At 52.2% G+C, this 16,896-nt stretch overlaps 6 protein-coding genes across 6 annotated transcripts; 2 read left to right on the top strand and 4 right to left on the bottom strand.

Moving 5' to 3' along the window:
- Nucleotides 1-46: 46 nt before the first annotated feature.
- Nucleotides 47-2,029, bottom strand: BKA58DRAFT_445409 (FAD binding domain-containing protein). Its single transcript, XM_046174138.1, has 3 exons — nt 1,592-2,029; nt 1,054-1,539; nt 47-1,002 (listed from the first exon to the last, which is right to left on the bottom strand). Exons 1-3 carry the CDS (start codon nt 1,760-1,762, stop codon nt 52-54), a joined length of 1,608 nt encoding a protein of 535 aa, XP_046030187.1. The 5' UTR covers nt 1,763-2,029; the 3' UTR covers nt 47-51.
- A 1,078-nt stretch (nt 2,030-3,107) lies between these two features.
- Nucleotides 3,108-4,286, top strand: BKA58DRAFT_445400 (uncharacterized protein; the record flags this gene model as incomplete). The annotated part of the gene is made up of 3 exons (XM_046174137.1): nt 3,108-3,530; nt 3,591-3,744; nt 3,799-4,286. 3 exons carry the CDS (start codon nt 3,108-3,110, stop codon nt 4,284-4,286), a joined length of 1,065 nt encoding a protein of 354 aa, XP_046030186.1.
- Nucleotides 4,265-6,403, bottom strand: BKA58DRAFT_371335 (glycoside hydrolase superfamily). Its single transcript, XM_046169011.1, has 3 exons — nt 5,485-6,403; nt 5,287-5,432; nt 4,265-5,234 (listed from the first exon to the last, which is right to left on the bottom strand). Exons 1-3 carry the CDS (start codon nt 5,941-5,943, stop codon nt 4,490-4,492), a joined length of 1,350 nt encoding a protein of 449 aa, XP_046030185.1. The 5' UTR covers nt 5,944-6,403; the 3' UTR covers nt 4,265-4,489.
- An 842-nt stretch (nt 6,404-7,245) lies between these two features.
- On the bottom strand, nt 7,246-10,245 carry BKA58DRAFT_425270 (uncharacterized protein; the record flags this gene model as incomplete). The annotated part of the gene is made up of 3 exons (XM_046172922.1): nt 7,246-9,243; nt 9,400-9,997; nt 10,214-10,245. The coding sequence occupies 3 exons, from the start codon at nt 10,243-10,245 to the stop codon at nt 7,246-7,248; spliced, it is 2,628 nt and encodes an 875-aa protein (XP_046030184.1).
- A 229-nt stretch (nt 10,246-10,474) lies between these two features.
- Nucleotides 10,475-12,879, top strand: BKA58DRAFT_415535 (heterokaryon incompatibility protein-domain-containing protein; the record flags this gene model as incomplete). The annotated part of the gene is made up of 1 exon (XM_046172561.1): nt 10,475-12,879. One exon carries the CDS (start codon nt 10,475-10,477, stop codon nt 12,434-12,436), a length of 1,962 nt encoding a protein of 653 aa, XP_046030183.1. The 3' UTR covers nt 12,437-12,879.
- BKA58DRAFT_349325 (SNF2 family N-terminal domain-containing protein) lies at nt 12,863-16,749 on the bottom strand (the record flags this gene model as incomplete). The annotated part of the gene is made up of 3 exons (XM_046168488.1): nt 14,277-16,749; nt 13,339-14,227; nt 12,863-13,276 (listed from the first exon to the last, which is right to left on the bottom strand). Exons 1-3 carry the CDS (start codon nt 16,679-16,681, stop codon nt 12,863-12,865), a joined length of 3,708 nt encoding a protein of 1,235 aa, XP_046030182.1. The 5' UTR covers nt 16,682-16,749.
- Nucleotides 16,750-16,896: the final 147 nt, after the last annotated feature.

Here is a 16,896-nt window from a genome sequence, read left to right as displayed (position 1 = left end):
GTAATAGAAGCTCATATACGATTATCGCACCCCACACTCTTCAATGTGGTACTAATACGAAAAGTACTGCGTATCAGGCACCGGTGCGCGATCTAACTTGAAGTACCCCGGCTGCAGCTTCTGAAACACCTCCTTGGGATCATAATTGCTCGCAACAGTCTTCATCTTGCTCTTGCTGTCCGAACCATAGCTTGCAATAACGTCCTGGAACATCGCCGCATAGTTCATGTACACCCAGTCATTCTGCACACCCAACTTCACTGCGTCGCTCTTGATCGCTTTCATGATGTCCGACATGATCTGGTATACGGTGCTGTCATCCGCGGCATTCTTCCAAGAGCATGCTAGCTGAATAATGTGAATAGGGCTGCCGTTGGCATCAAATCCCATCGCACTGCCGCCGTTGCGGATGCTGCCTTTCAGGGAGCCGTCGGTAATGTGCTGCCAGATGAGCACGGGAAATGCGCCGTCAACTGTAGAGAGAGCGTCGATCGAGTCAAAGAAGATGTCAACGGAACGTTGAGCAATCTCGTATGAGGCTTTCACTGTGATATCGTAGAAGATCTCGCGGAGTCCATACTCGTTTGTGGCTTCGTTGTCCACCACGTACGAAGCGTGGCCTCGCGTTTTCGTGCTATCGGATATGGCGGTGATATTATAGAAAGGCGCCAGGATAGCAGACTCGTTGCCAGCCGGTGCGCCGTACCAGAGTTCGGTTGAAGCCAACTTCGCACCGGCGTTCATCCAAGCAATCCAGCTACCGGCCTTGGGGTCTTGAGCCGAGTCGAGTGTAAGATCGATCCACGCTTTGACTACGTCGGGGAAGACGTCTTCGGTAAAGGTGCGGGTTCCGCCCCATATTTGATCGTTGTTGAGGGGTTTGGTCATCAGATTGAAACTGGTCACGACGCCGAAGTTGTTGCCGCCTCCGCGAAGCGCCCAGTATAGGTCTGGGAAGGTCTTTGGACTTGCCGTGACTATGATGCCGCTTGCTGTGACGACCTGCTTGGAGTCAGAAGAGCTTAATCCTATAGATCCGTGTTGTTAACTTACCTCGAAACTAGCAACATTATCGCAAGCCAGACCATACTCATTGGTGATGAACGAGATACCGCCACCGAGTGTGAGTCCACCAACACCGAGATCGCCGATCCGTCCAGCCACGACTGTGACGCCAGTGGTCGATAAAGCGGTAAGTACATTACCCCAGTTATTTCCTGGTTGCACTACGACTGTCTTCTTGTCACCCGAAAGTTTGATGCCCTTCATATTCTCAAATGACACGGTGATTCCTCCTTCGATAGTAGCTGCGCCAGCAAATGCGCTATGACCCCCAGACTTGACAGCAAATGGACATTGCGACAGCCGCGAAAGAAGTACCATTACCGAGACTGCAGCGGGGCTTGAGGGCTTGAAGATACAGTAGGGTCTGACTTCAGCCGAGATCCCTGACCAAAATCCGGATGTAAATGCAGAGTAGCCGGCCTCATTCTGCAATTCGACAGACTCGTTTCCGTACAGAGCTTCAAGCGAAGAACACTGCTCATCACCTTAGCTTTGTTTCTGTTCCAACCTTATCCAGCATACTCACGGCAACATCGCAACCCAGATTGGAAGACCGCTCTACAAGGCCAGCTAGCTCTGGCAATGCTGAGACGTTAACTCCTTGGTCAAGAAGAGCCTCGGTGATGTTGAAGTCAGAAGCCTCGAAGATCTGGGATGCCACGAAGGAGGCTAAGGCCGCGAACAAAAGAGACCGCATGACTACTGGATTTGATGCGACACGAAGTGGTGAAGAGACGTCGCTAAACGGGTCCAACGTTCGACTTTATACGTACATAGCGGTCTGGCGCTCTCTTGCCATAGGACCAAAGACCTATCTGGAAGAAGCTTGAGCAAAGTCATTCACATAAGCGACCTTGTCGTTCGCTCCCGGGGTCGCCACCAAAGGGCGCCGGCTCGATTGCAGCCTCGCCCTCCGCACATGCATTTGTGCCGTCTGGCTAGCGACTCAAAGCTTGTCTCCGGGCCGCGCGGAGAAGTCTTCATCCTGCCACTTTCTCGCTGCTTGCAATCGATAGAGTACGTTATGATGCGTGGGAAACATGGCCTATGGCGCGCTTCGGATTTTTGTTGGATTACCAAGAACAGACATTTCGAGTATTATCTCGTGTCATCCTTTGGGGATTAATGTGCACAACCAAGGAAACATGCCGCGGACAGGCGTGACTACGCCTCAATGTTGCAGTCGGTTGATATTGCATCGATCCTTCGGCAGGGCGGCGGCCAGTAGCGGCAGTCCTGGATTCTCCCGCCATTGGCTCATGCACGCTTAGCGCTCTCTCAGTCCCCGCCTACTTCGTTTCTACCAACCGTCTCGGGCCCCATTACAAGGACGCCTCATGCTAGCACGTGTGCATCTTACGGACTGACATTGATACGCATAAGTCAAGTGCACTGATAGCTACACGGCCGATACGGACGACTCCACGCACGCTACACGCATTCTTCTGCCCATGTCTAAGGATCAACACATCGGAAAGACTGGATCAGGGTACTCGCTCCGCATGGCATCCCTTGCTGAACACTCGTCTATGCATAATGCCTCATCCGGACACCTTCCAGACCTTTAATGACAGGGCTGTCACGTCTGAATCAGGTTGACGGAATATTTGACAGTCTTGTCGCCACGTTCTGCTCAGACGAGAGACGCACACAAAGCTGAGCTGTCTGTACACACAATGTCCTTTGCACATGAAAGCAGCGTACTTGTATGTTTTCGGTGATGTCACGATGCAAGTATACGCGTCTCGACATACGCTGTATGCATTGCTGAAGTCCCAAGAAAGGGTACCTAAGGTTGGTCAAAAATCAAGGTAAACTGCTTTGCCGCACAGGTGCATCGCCCATATGATCCTTCAGCTCATATTTCAAACATGGAAAACAGGGACTATTGATGGGAGTGTGGGGTAGATATCATCTCCCAGTAAGTACCCCGAAAGAATGACACCTAAGGATATCTCTTCGTATCACCAAATGTGTCATCACTCCTGATCTTCTATGCTCAACACATCATCTACTGATCGAATTCTTGTCTATCACTCATTATGTCTTCGGAAGGGCTCACCGAGGGTACTCTTCGCGGTACCGCGATAGGACTCATGGTTGTGACAACTGCCGTGGTTCTCGCTCGCGCTATCTTGCGAAGCGATCAGAAGAAACTCATTCAATGGGATGAGCTATGGCTGTTGTTGGGCTACTTGTTATTCATGGTGGTAACCGGTGTCTACGTCAACAAGACAAGCCTTTTATTTCGACTTCTAGCCGTCCAAGAAGGACGTCTTGCGCCTTACCCAAGTATTCTCCGAGATGGCCTGGACGCGCAAAAGACGTTCTTCTTCACGAGTCCAGGACTTTGGCTTACTTTATGGAGCATCAAATTCTCTTTATTGGCCTTCTACAAGAGAATAATGGCCGGTGTGAGGCTCTACCTGACGCTTTGGTGGGTGGTACTTGGCTATTGCGTGCTTGTAAGCAGCCTACGATCATTACGCTGACACATCAGTAAACTATACTCATACTATGACCAGACACTTCTACTCTCCATCCTTCTACACATCACTGCTTGTGGACATTCGCCAGCTTCTTGGTTCGTCGCCAATGGTTGTGGTGCTGACAATGTCCGAAAAAGCTCGATTAGCTTCTGGGAAGGATTTGCAGTGGACCTGACAACAGATCTTATGAGTAATTCGTCTCACAATCGTCTGATGTAGATCGACGCACTGATGCATCCAACAGTCATGTCACTTCCGATCGGTCTTATTCGACACCTTCGGATACCTCTGGTCCGCAAGATTCAGATAGTAGGCCTATTCGGTTTAGGCATCCTCGTCATCATCGCAAGCATCATTCGCGTAGTACAAGTCGGCGCAACAACTAGTGCAGGCAACACAACGCCTTCACTGACATGGCTTGCTCTGTGGAGCATCATCGAGTCTTCCGTCGCTATCATAGTAGGCTGCGGGCCAGGCCTATACCGAAAAGCCAAAGCGGTCTATAGCACCACACCGGTACACGCATACGACAGTCGCGGGTATATCAAGACTACAGCGAACCGGAGAGCAGGAACGAAAGGAAACACAGATGACGAGTACGGGCTACCATTGAAGACCATGAGCATCGACATTGTAGGTCCTGGCGATGTCGGAGGAAGTGAAGAAGAGCTAGTTGGTCAAGAAACAAGCGGTGGCATTCGGGTGACAAGGTCGTTCGTGGTCAGCCACTGATATGGGTGATGAGGGAGATTTTTAGTCACCACAAAACATTACCAGCACTGGACTAGCCGCAAGAATGGCGCAGATGGATTTGTAAAAGCTTGAAATGAGCTGAAATATCTACAATTTGAAAGAGAAGAATGAAGTATTACAAAAGTAAATCCAACTCCACACTGGCGGAAGTTGACAAGTGTACGCTGTCGCGGAGGCAACATCTACTTGTAAAGGAAAGTAACCATGGAATGCGCGGGCACGCTGTTTCCGGTCATCGCGTCAAGCCCGTGGTTCTGGTTGGTGATGAACGCAGATGCCTTGCCCGAGACACCAGTAATGCTGACAGTCGCTGCTGAGGCGCCAGTGTTCAAGACCTGTACAGCGACAGAGCCATCAGTGTTCTTGAAAGCAGATGTCTTGAGCGTGCTGGTCCTGCCACCTGCGCTGATGCGAACCGCACCAGGCCTAACGAAGCGGCTCCACTGTGCCATAGCCCAGAAGCGCTTGGAAGGGGCAACTACTCCACCGTGGATGTCAATGAGGACGGAGTTGGTAGGGTTGGTTCCAGCGTCCTCGGCGCCTTCCCAGTAGAGGTATGCAGAGAAGTTGGCGTCAACGAGCGCAGTGTAGATCTTGTTGGCCCAGGTTTGACCTTCGCCCGCTCCGCCGTTGGTGTAGTAGCTGGCTGTCCACTTGCCGCTGAGATCGGCAGTCTCAGTCATCCACATATGCTTGGAAGTAGCGAAGGGGGCTGTTGGGTCGGAGCTGTAACCGTGGGTGGTGACGACGTCGTACAGGGAATCGACTGCAGCGAGTCCTGGAAGCATGGCCTTCTGAGCGTTGTAACCGGTCGCATCGCAGCAGGTGAGCTTCACCTTCAGACCAGAAGCCTTGACAGTTGGAGCGAGAACCTTGATGAAATCTGCGGCCTGCTGACCCGTTGATCGCATGGAAGAGTAGGCGGTGCTATAATCCGTCAGTAACAGATCATCTGCACAAAGACATGTGAAAGACTTACGTGTAGTCAGGCTCGTTCAAGAAGCCGAGGTGGGTCACTTCAATACCTTCCTGCTTGTAGTACTTGACGTATTGTGTGAGGTAGTTGGCGTAAGCTTGGGTCCAGTTTCCGCAGGACGTGCCATCGACACCGCAAAGACTTCCTCCCTAGAGCAAGTTAGCTATTGCTTCCAATCCCTGTTTGGGTGGTTATACTCACGTTTGAGTCTTTACCGTTCGTCTTCATGAACCCAGGAGCAGACCAAGCATCGGCATAGATGGTCTTGAGGCCGCGGGCCTGCGCTTGCTTTGTCAACCAAACCTGGTTGTTGTCGGAGCCATCCCACTGGTACTTTGGTGTCCCGGTGGGTGATCCAGGGCTGTTGGGCTCGATGGAGAAGCCGCTGGACGGGCCAGATCCGATGCCGTTGCGCAAGATGTTGAAGCCAGCGCCAGTGGTAGGATCGAACAGAAGGTCGAGCGTCTGTTTCTGAGCAGCAGCTGCCAGCGATTTGATGTTTCCAGCACGGCCGTAGAATTCGGAGATACCGAAGCCGTCAATCGTTTGGAAAGTCTTGCTGGAATCCACAGCAACAGTTACGGCCTGACGGGGGTCGAGTCCCGGTGCAGAGAAAGCGACATTGGAAGAAGCGAGAAAAAAAGCCAGCTTGGACAACATCTTGTCGGTTTCGTCTTGGCGAGAATGGATACGGCGAGTAAAGTGTGGGGTGAAATGAAGTCAATCAAGAGAACTAAAGCAACAGACCAGTGCTTAAAGAATGGAAGCCAAGGGTTGATAGTGACCCATTTGGGGCGACGGATGGGATATGTATATACCACCCCCCACAGTGGTCCATGAATCTCGCGTTCGCAACATGCTCGCGTTCGTATAATGCACTGCGAGAGAACAATCTAGAGTAGGCCCGAGATGGCACGGACTAGGAAATGATGTCTCATATTCGGCCTTCTTTGCAACACGAGGTTCTTCCGTCGACGCGTCGCAGTTGCAGGTACTCACGGCGCATGGGTGGAAGACGCCTAGTTAGATGTGAAGAAATGACAGGTGTTACTAGTCGCGCTCTCTAAACGTTCTAGGAAAGGTGGCGTAGCGCTTGTGTTGTAGATAGATAAGGCTTGATGATCCTTCGCGAGGCTTAGCAAGGCTTGGCCTTCTTAGCCGGTGGTGCAACATGAATGCACGGAACGTGCGGGGAGAACTACGTGTCCCATGCTCCAGCGCCGCATGAATCCACCAATATGATGCGCTGTTCTATATGAGTTATCCCGCTCATCAAATACTTTTCGGAAAAGTTGTTTCGTTTCATAGGTGCGCTGGCATGAACATAAAGCCTTGAGTAGAATTTCGCCGTGTGTCACGTGCTCCGATCGGAAACGTTTGCTTCCTGGATCCCGAAGGCTGCGCGATCTTGCACACAGCGTCGCCGTCATCCATACTTCTGACAGCATCAATACTATCTCTCCCGCCCTCATCGTCGCGCGCATCCTTTGCTCGTCACAGAACATCACCTCTTGTCACTTGTGGGGTTGGATTGCCGCTCCTTCACGGTCGCGACCCCTGGGGTCGGCATCTTCGTGCTGCACTGATAGAGAAGCGTCGTGAATGCTTCATTGGTTCATATCTATCGTGAGCATTGTAGGACAGCCGAAAGAAACCCGACAGACTGATGACACAGCTCCGAAAACGGCCGCTGTAAGTAGAGGGTATCGAATGGAAGGAAGCGCGCGTCGCATCCGACCATCTGAACTAGGCATGACCCACCTGTAGAGGCGGAAGCACGAAGTCATTACATGTCCCACATGCATTTTGTCTAGCCAGAACTTATCTCGGTCCCGCTTCATCTGGAAACTTGAGCTAAACTTCGGGACTAAAGTCATTTTCTTCATCCGGATCGTACCCTATACAGCTGTTGTATCCTCGTACGGGTATCAAGCAAGGAGAGACTCTCGAATGATAGAGATCTCAACTCCAAAATACTTCTACGGGCATACCCTCGGACCACCAGATTTCGAGGCCGCCGTACCGTTCGAAACACTCATCGCTGTAGAGCTCCAACATCCATTTCTCCTCCTGATTCAATCTGAAACATGACCTCAGATGCTTTGGTTGGAAAAGACGTTGCACATATCGCTTGGTCTTTTGCCTTTCCTCAGGACGGTCGATTGGTTCGTCCAGTAGATCACGATAGAGGCTGACAAGATCGGGTGGCGCTATAGTCGTTTTCTGGTTCCAGAGCTCATAAGCAACGACGGGGTATACTGCGCGTTCGCGATGTTGTGTCATATCTGCTTTGGTCATGAAGTGAAGGGTTGCGGGATCGAGGCCAAAGTTAACTTCTGAACCGAGTGCTGAGAGCATCCTGGCTACGTCGTTGTTGAATATCGTTTCGAGTCTTTGCTGGCGCGGATATCCCGATGGATTATTGTAGCGGTCTGCCGCAGAGGTGTAGTAGGTTGCTTCTTCGTTGAGATACTGTTCGATCTTTTTCGATGCTGATTCGCGGATCTGAGAGGCGAACGATAGGGTAACGAACGGAGTCTTTATACCGAGGCCGCCGTAGGCTTGCGGTAGATAGATGATGGGCTCGAGGTCGAGAGAGATACGCTCTAGACCACACGTCAGATGTGGGGTGAGCATCTTCGTAACGTATGTGGTCAGATCGTCACCTCCAAGTACAATGGAACGGATACGCTTGTACGCGGCCTTGACTGCTTCGCGATGTGTTTCGTCAAACACGTTAGCAAGAGGCCCGAAGAGATGTACCACATAGATACCGACAGTATCGTTCCATTCGCGAACCCAACCGAGTACACTTGAGCATGCTTTGAGCCTAGCTCCTACGTGAGTTGCGTACAAGGCGACTTTAACATCATCAACGCGTAGTTCTTCGGTTCTATCGTAGGAGAACGGCCCCGACGAACCCATGGTCAAGAGTCCGATGGATAGCCCGCCAGTGGGCAGGGTATGGCGCAGCTTCAACCCCATAGTATCGGAGAAACGGGCAGCTTCTTTCTCGAAGCCCTTAGTCTGTAGTTCGGTACCGACAAAGTAGCAGCGGTCATACAGACGGTACATGTACGATTCTGTCGCTTTGCGCGTAGCACGATCGAGGAAAAACAATACAGCTTCGCTGAACAACACTTCTAGCCCGTAACCAACTGGAACTCCGCTCTTAGGTATTAGGAGCGTATTGGATTCGTTCGCTGAAGCTTTGATGCTCAGCGTGGGCTCAAGAGCGCGAGAGAAGAATGAGAGGAAGTCTTCCGGAACACCGAGGAACTCCAAAACCGTGACGACGGTTGAATGGGGAACTGTGGACCCAAGTGAGTCGAACTCTAAAGTCATAGCGTACGCTTTGCCATCGAAAGCGTTTCTAAGCTTGTATTCCACAGCGAGCGTCGTGATCAGTCTTGCCTGCACCTCTTCAGACGAGATAATCTGGGGTACTTCGCCGTCTTCCTCGGGGAGACGCGACATGAAGAAGCACCTTTTATAATCGTCTTCCCGTAGGTTTTCCAAGTTCAGGAGCGCGCTTAGCGGTGGTGGCGGCGGAATAAGGCTTCTCGCATACATGCTCTGGTTCTTCTTCTTGCTCCGACCGTACTTCTTCGATCCGAGCAGAGGTAGAGGGGGAGGGGGCATCGATTGAAAATTGCATGGTAAGGGTGGCGGTGGAGGCGACGGAAAAGTGCCGCATGCAGTACTCATGGTTGCAGGACGAGGTGTGTCGAAGAAGAACGCACGTTTGTCGAGATCCGACTCTGTCAGTGGAGCGCAGCGGAACAGATCGGACCTATAAACGAAACTCTTGAGGCAATCGTTCAAGTTCATGGCCCACCCAATTGCACAACAATGCAGGAACAACATGTCGATAATGCCTACCTCAACGTGAACGTAATACTGGCCGCTGTTCGCTTTACGTACATCGACTGGCGAGCCCGCCTCCGCGTTTATGTAGTTCTAGTCGCGATGGCTCATCATCTTCAAGGTTGCGAAAAGCTCTCGTAGTGCTCCCGGCGGTTGCAGGTAGTTCGCGAGGGTGGCCTTACGCTCGTGGCTGATTCGTTCCGACTTCATCAAGTCCGCCATTATCCACGTCAAGCGTTTCTTATCTACCTCCATTTCACCGGCGACCAGATCATCTCCGTATTCTTGCATCCCGTCTCGGATGGATTTTAGATGTTCCTCTCCGGACGTGAACAAGCTCAAGAGATAGGTTTCGATTGAGTGGCTGTCTACATTTGTTAGATGAGAGCAAGCTTCCTGAAACCTTTCGAGAGCCTCTTTACGTTCGTTGTCGACTGTTTCGAAGTCGTCATCGTCTAGTGCTACAGCTTCAAGCTCTGTAATCGCTGTTCCGACCTTAGCCGCGTTTGTAGCTTCCTTGATGAGCTGTGCATGTAGGCAAGATACCTCCATGCGGTTGCGAAATCTGCTCAGTTTATCGCGCAGACTCTTCTCCAGCCTCAATAACTTCATTTGAGAGATTGCATTGTCATCGTGGGCTTGTTCCGTGCATCGCTCGATAGCCTCTGATAACCATTCGTTGTCCTCTTCGTTGAGCTTTGGTTCCAGGTTCTTGACCTCTTCTAGAAGCGTTTCACTCCTCTTGGTGACATTGGGATCATCAGTTTGACTCGCTTCAAGGATGTATCGTCGCTCGAAAGACTTCTTGGTGCGTTCGAGCTCTTTGGGGCGATGCTCGAACAGATTGCTGGCGACTAAAGCTAGATATGTGGCCCGGGATGTCTCACCATCTTCCACCCTCTATGCAACCGGATCCAGCGCAACCACGTAGGCAGCTGCATGTTTCGAGACCCACCTGGTATCATATGTTCCACAGACGAATGTGATAGACGTCTTGAGATACACAAGATTACTGTGCATGGTTGTGACGAGCGTTGCGTCCGCAATCGGGTTAGCTTCACACCTTTCCCCGCACCCTTCACCGTTCACAATCATTGCGTAATATTCTGTCCACTTGTCATCCCCGGGTCTAGGAATCAAAAGAACAGGTTTGCATGGCGCAACATCTTGGTTGAATGGGCACTTCCAAGTTGCACAAATCAGGATACACTACATCTCTCCTCACACTGATCAAGCGACTACATTACTTCCTTCGACCATTGGCTCCCACGCAAAAAAGCCAAGCAAATCTGCGACAGACATTTCCATCGCAATTCTCTCCACTATGATCTGCGATGTTTGTAAGGATACTTTCGGTAGGATGCTCGATTCGTCCGAGAAGAGATTTACTCATCACCCTTCGTATACAAGCCTTGCGCGTTCTGGGGCTGATGACTGCTTCATCTGCTCTGAGATTATTGAATCCATCACCAAAAGCGATCCAAAAATCGTTCCGTATTCTCCCCGTCCACTCACCACCTGGGGGTATCATCCATATGGTGATCGAAGAACTTCCACGGAATTCTGGGTATGGCTCGACCGTTGTGACCCCTCCAATAGTTTGCAATATAGCTCGGACGCTACTTCTTATTGCGTCCACATCTATGATGCTACACCCGTTGTCAGCTCGACGCCATGTTCAACAGCCTTTTCGAATGACACGGGTTCAGTAGAGACGACATCCCAGATCGTGAACTGGCTCGAACGGTGCACAACGGATCACGATCTTTGCAACCAGGGGCGAGAAGGAACTTGGATGCCATCGCGTTTGCTGGAGATCAACGAGATACACGGTGATCTCAGACTTCATCTGCGAGACCGTTCACAACTGGACTGGGGTCGCTATTGTACTCTGAGCCATTGCTGGGGCCCTAGTGGCACTCAAAAGCTCAAACTGACCACCGAGTCCCTCAAGTCCCTTCACGACGGCGTTTCTGTATCCAAACTGAAACCAACTTTTCGCGACATGGTCACTGTGATGCGGCGACTGGGGGTATGTCTTATTTGGATCGACTGTCTTTGCATCGTTCAAGACGATACTGAAGATTGGAAGCGAGAATCAGCATCGATGGGAAAAATCTACGCGAATAGCTGGCTAAATATTTCTGCAAACGCGGGACGGGACGGCAATGCAGGTCTTTTTGTTAAGCGGGACGGCGAGAGCCTTGTGGACTACTTTAGCATGCAGTCTGACGAAAATGGTGAGGAAGTTTTATTCGCAATAACTGAAGCTGAAACATGGTGGCACCAGGTGGAGGTCTCACCAGTGAATCGAAGAGCTTGGGTACTACAAGAACGAATCTTATCGCCTCGTATCCTTCACATGTCTAGCAAATTGGCCCTGTGGGAGTGCCGACAACTCCAGGCTTCCGAAGTTTTCCCGAATGATGGATTACCAGACCAAGAGTCTCCCAACAACTATGGTCATATAAAACGGCTGTGTCACGGGAGCCAGTCTCAGGACCAAGCAGATATTAGCGCCGATTGGTGGCGGCTCGTGCACAGATATACCATGTGCGCTCTTACATTTGAAACGGATAAGCTCATCGCACTATCGGGAATCGCATCTGAGATTCACAAGAGGACACAGTGCGAGTATCTGGCGGGATTATGGAGCTCTACACTGCCATCGAGTCTCTTATGGGTAGTTACATCGCCACCAGGGCTTCGCTCACCGACATATGTGGCACCATCTTGGAGCTGGGCATCGGCAACATGCACGGTTGAATCCCCACAATACGTCCCTGAGCACCCGAACCATGTAGGAGCCAGTATAATCGGGCATGAAATAGCTCTGGCCAACCCGCGAGACATGTTTGGTCAAGTGACGGCCGCATCGATTGGAGTACGATCACGCTTGGGGACCCTGGACTGGATCATCGAGATTGGCAGACAGGAAAGCACCGGATGGGATTATCGCATTACAGAAGTAACAATATCACTGCCTGGTGTCTTGGATAATTCTCACACGATTGCAAAATGGTCATCGATAAATCCGGAGAGCTTGGTTCTATTCTTTGATTATCGCGAATATGAAGACACCCAGAGGGCGCCCTTCGCAGTCATGCGTAGTCAAATAGTGCTTTCGGAAGATGAAACCACGATCACTGGCTATAACGTGCAAGGGCTTCTACTGAAACGCCTCCCTTGCTCGCGGTACGTGCGGATAGGAGTTGCACTATTGGAATTCGACACGGAGCAAGACTTTCTCAGCAAGATGCCAGAACAGGACGTCATCATCATTTGAGGAAAGGAGGTTGAGCTTGGCAAACGACTCAATACTATCTACATGACTGCGCTATCGCCTGGTCTATCATAAGATCAATGTGCCGAGACATATGCAATTTCTGTCGGAAAGCCTCGAAAAGCCGACCAGGCACTTCCAAACTCCACATTGCAGCTTCACTGGATGATGTATTTCACGCCTGTGTGGTCACCAGGTGTTCCCCACCAATAATGGTGGAATTTGGAGTGAAAAATCGCGGAGAAGGACTGGGGGTTGTCCAAAACTGATCGGAACTTGAAGCATTCCAGAAAGTTAATCATGGCGGTATACTTTATCTCGCAATGCTCAAAGTCATCCGTCTAAACCACCGAGAACAAAGTCCAAGGACGACTCCTAATATCATACCGTACCGTGAACACCATATCATCACCACCCCTTCCCACCCCCTCAACGTCGTCCATAAGCGCCCCCCTCATCCCTCCTCTCCGTCCTCTTAGCAGCCTTAAACCCCAAACTCCCCGCCTTCCTACTCTTCCTCGCCTCCCCAATATCCTCTCCCCTCTCCCCATCCCCCTCACCATCCAACACCTTCCTCCTCCCATACAACTCCATCTCCTCCGCATCATCATCATGCTTCCTATCATACTCACTCTCCCTACTAAACAACGCCATCATATCCTTCATCGTCAAATTCTTAATCGCCTTGCCACCCTCAATAGCAGCGTTGGCGAGTTTACGCTTCGCTTCTTGTAACTCGAGAATGCGTTCTTCGACGGAGTTGTGGATGGAGAGGCGGTAGACGGTGACGTCGACGGTTTGGTTGAGGCGGTGGACGCGGTCTATGGCTTGCTCTTCTACGAACTATTGAATCATTGTATTAGCAAGTGGCTTGAAAGGAACGAGGTGCGTGGAAAAGTACGTACGGGGTTCCAGAAGGGCTCCATGATGACCACACGGCTTGCAGCTGTGAGGTTGAGACCGAGACTACCGCACTTCAAACTACAGAGCAGGACGCGGGTGCGCTTGTCTTCGCGCAGCTTCTGTAGACTTGCTTCGCGGAGGTCGTTGCGCATGCTGCCGTCGTAGCGGGTGAAGTTGTAGCCCGCGCGATTGAGGAAGGGCTCGATGAGATCCAGCATAGACGTGAATTGCGAGAAGACGATGACCTTGTGCTCGCCTGTTTCTTTCTCGAGGATAGCAAGCAGTTGTCGGATTTTGGTTGATGGAACTAGATCCGAAGCGTTGTATGAAGCCTCTGAGGTCTCGGATTCTGATGCTTCGGAGTCTGAATCCTCTCCTTCTGAGTCGGTTGCAGGGTCGTCTGAACCACTTTCACTGCCGCTGCCACTCTCGCTCTCGCTGTCAGCCTCCTCGTCGTCGGAGTCAAGGCTGATGACCTTTTGTGGCTTCTTAGCCAGCTTCTTACGAGCGACAGGCGCGCCGTCCTCGCTATCGGTATCATGAACGACGAATGAGTCGAGGTTACTCCGGCTCTCATCCTCGGTCTCGGATGCGTCGGAGTCCACAGTAGCAAGAGTGTCGCCACCACCTTCTGCGTTCTCATCGTCGGTACCACCAGCCTTGCCCAAGTCTTCGGCGTGTTGCTGATCTTCGGGGACGAGCCACTCGCCCTCCTCCTCCTCCTCCTCGTCATCGCTATCGACAACGACGCGACGGTTGCGAGAGTGCTTTGCAGCGTTTGATTGCGGAGCGTCTTCCTCGTCGTCTGAGTCTACGACCGGCTTCGGTTGCCGGTGCTTCTTGCTCTTGCCATCCTTGTGCTTGTGTTTGCGGTGTTTCTTCGACTTGTGCCTGTCGATTATTAGTATATTCCATGGAACTTCGCTTGACATTGACTTACTTCTTCTTGACAGACCCGTTAAGATCTTCCTCGCACTCTGTACAACGTACTCCGCCAGCAGCTGTATTATCACTATTAAGTGTGTTCTGGCAGATGTCACACCGCTTAGTCGCGACACTAAGGCCGCCTAGGAGATCCGCAAGGTCGTCGGCATCGTCCTTGGCTGCCTTCCGAGGAGTTTGAAGGCCAGCTGCAGCATTTGACTTCGAACCAGTTGTCAAAGCATCCTTGTCATCCTTGACGTTGCTCTTCGTAAGGTTTGGGTGATTGCAAGCCTGGCGCAGACGGAGGAGCAACACCAACGCTCCAATGTAATCTTGCTTCTCACCGCCCATCATCTCATCAAGACGGGCTTGTGTGCGGTCTCGTAACCGGTCGTAGAAGATGCGCTCCTTGGTCGTGAATTCTCCTATGATGGTTTCGACGTTTCGCGCAACGATGTGGAAGGCGGGCCGCTCCTCGCCCTCCTTGGCTTTGCCGCCAAAGTTCAACGCACCCTCCTTTCGCAGTACGTCCTTCGTACGGCGCTTCATGAAGGCACGCAAGAAGACCTGGAGTCGCTTCATAGCGAGATTGCCGCGTCCGTTCTTCATTGGCTGTGCGATGGATTCCTTCCAAGAAGAAAGCTCACAGTACGGCTGGATACGGAGGAACTTGATCAGGCTCTGTAGCTCGTCGATGTTGTTCTGCATGGGTGTACCAGTAAGGCACCATCGGTAATGCGAACGAAGCTCGTAACAAGCCTTGGCCATCTTCGTAGTACGGTTCTTGATGGTGTGTGCCTCGTCCAACATGATGCGGTACCACGAGACTGCGAAACAGCCCTTCTTCAAACCGTCAGGGCCATCGCCGCATTTCGCAAAGTCGGTAGCCAAGCTGTTAAAGGTGGTAATGACGACGTCATACTGCTTCAGCTTCTCAGCGGATTCTGTACGGTTGGGGCCGTGGTGTACGAGGACTTTGAGGGCGTGCGACTTGGTGACCTTGCTCTTGATCTCAGCCTCCCACTGCTTGATCAGAGCCAGAGGAGCGATGACAAGAGTGCCTTTCCCGGTGGAGTCGGAAATCTTATTCTTCTTGTTCTCGGGCTCAACGCCCTTCTCCGGTCGAGGATTCGATAGGATGAGGGCAAGGGATTGCACGGTCTTTCCCAGGCCCATGTCATCCGCCAATATGCCGCCCTTGGGCAGCTTGGCCTTCTTGTTGTGGTTTCCTGTCTCCTTCTCGATCATCCACGCGACACCATCTACTTGATGAGGAAGAAGCTTCACCTTGAGACCTTCGACCGTCCCATCGTCTTCTTCCTCTTCCTCTTCTGGTTCAGCCTCTGCCTTGGCCTCTTCATCCTTAACGGCGAGCGCTTGTAGTCGGTCCGCCAGGGAATTGCCAGCGTCGTCCTCTTGCTGCTTCTTCTTCTTACGGAGTCGCGTCCTGGGGATCTTCTCGTCTTCCTCGAAAGCACCCTCAAGCAGCGCTTTGATGTTCTCGCTTGCCGCACCAGAGTCGACATACGCGTACGGGTCGGGCTCGCCGAACCGTCCACCCTCTGCCCGAATGGCGGCGTCTGGATCGAAGTTGTCTTCATCGTCCAATATGACTGTCTGCCGCGCCTGTTGTAGCGGGTTGTGCACGCCCTTGTTCAACGGTTGGAAGCCATCAGCGTGGCCCATGGACGAGTATATCGGTCGCGGGGGAGGATGGCTGGTCTTTGGTAATGGGTTGTATGGCCGTGGGATGGGCACTGGGGCGCCTTGAGATGGCCGAGGCTGGAACTGCGAGGCATCGATTTCAAAGATGTCGGAACCGGTAGATGAGGTAGACGCTGTGCTATAGCGTGAACCTGACTGTGCGGAGGGGACTTTGAAAGGTCGGTTGAGGGTATCCCTGCTACCACTTGAGGTTGTGCTCTGGGACGGCTTAGAAGGCGCCGAGTATTGAGACGGCAGCTTCGTCGTCTGGCTATGTTCGGGCCGCATCTGACCTGGCTTGGGTTTGTTGAAGAGGTGTGCAAACTGCTGGCTCCGGTCCTTCTTCAGCGAGTTCCTCAGCGGGCTTGTCTCGCCAAACTGTGGGGCTGGGTTTCGTAGGTCTTGTAGAGGCTTTGGCGGGGCCGCTGTTCCATCGCGTGGTGGTTGAGCCATGGGAGGCTCTCGCTCACGCACCATCTTGAGGCGGGACTGGAGGACTTCCTTCTGTGTGGGATGGCTCGCCGGGCTCTCGATGTCGTCAAAGAGATTGCTCGAGTCGCCAAGTAGGGAGGTCGACTGTTCGTGAGGGTAGTCGCTATCGTCCGACGTGTAGGCGTGGGCGGTGGCCGCGGGGGCTTTGACGGCGGGCTTCCGGGCGGAGGAGAGGGTGTCGATCGGTCTGAACGGCGCACGGTGTTTCCGCTGACTACTATGCATGGACCGGTGTCGTCTGGTCAGCCCGGAAGTGTTATCGTGAAGTGCCTCGCTTGTCGCGGTGTTTGTGCCCCTCGTGTTGTTGCCAAATTAGGCGGCCGGCGCAGTTGATGTTGCTAGGGCAAAGGGTAAAAGCGGGGCGTCTGACACGTGGACCACGCGTAAACAACGACGCGCTATCACAGGATCTACAGCACGTGGAACTCAGGGTCTCGACG

The sequence above is a fragment of the Alternaria rosae genome, assembly GCF_020736505.1.
Source record: "Alternaria rosae strain MPI-PUGE-AT-0040 chromosome Unknown BKA58scaffold_1, whole genome shotgun sequence".
Lineage (NCBI taxonomy): Eukaryota > Fungi > Ascomycota > Dothideomycetes > Pleosporales > Pleosporaceae > Alternaria > Alternaria rosae.
This window is presented reverse-complemented; position numbering and strand designations above follow the sequence as displayed.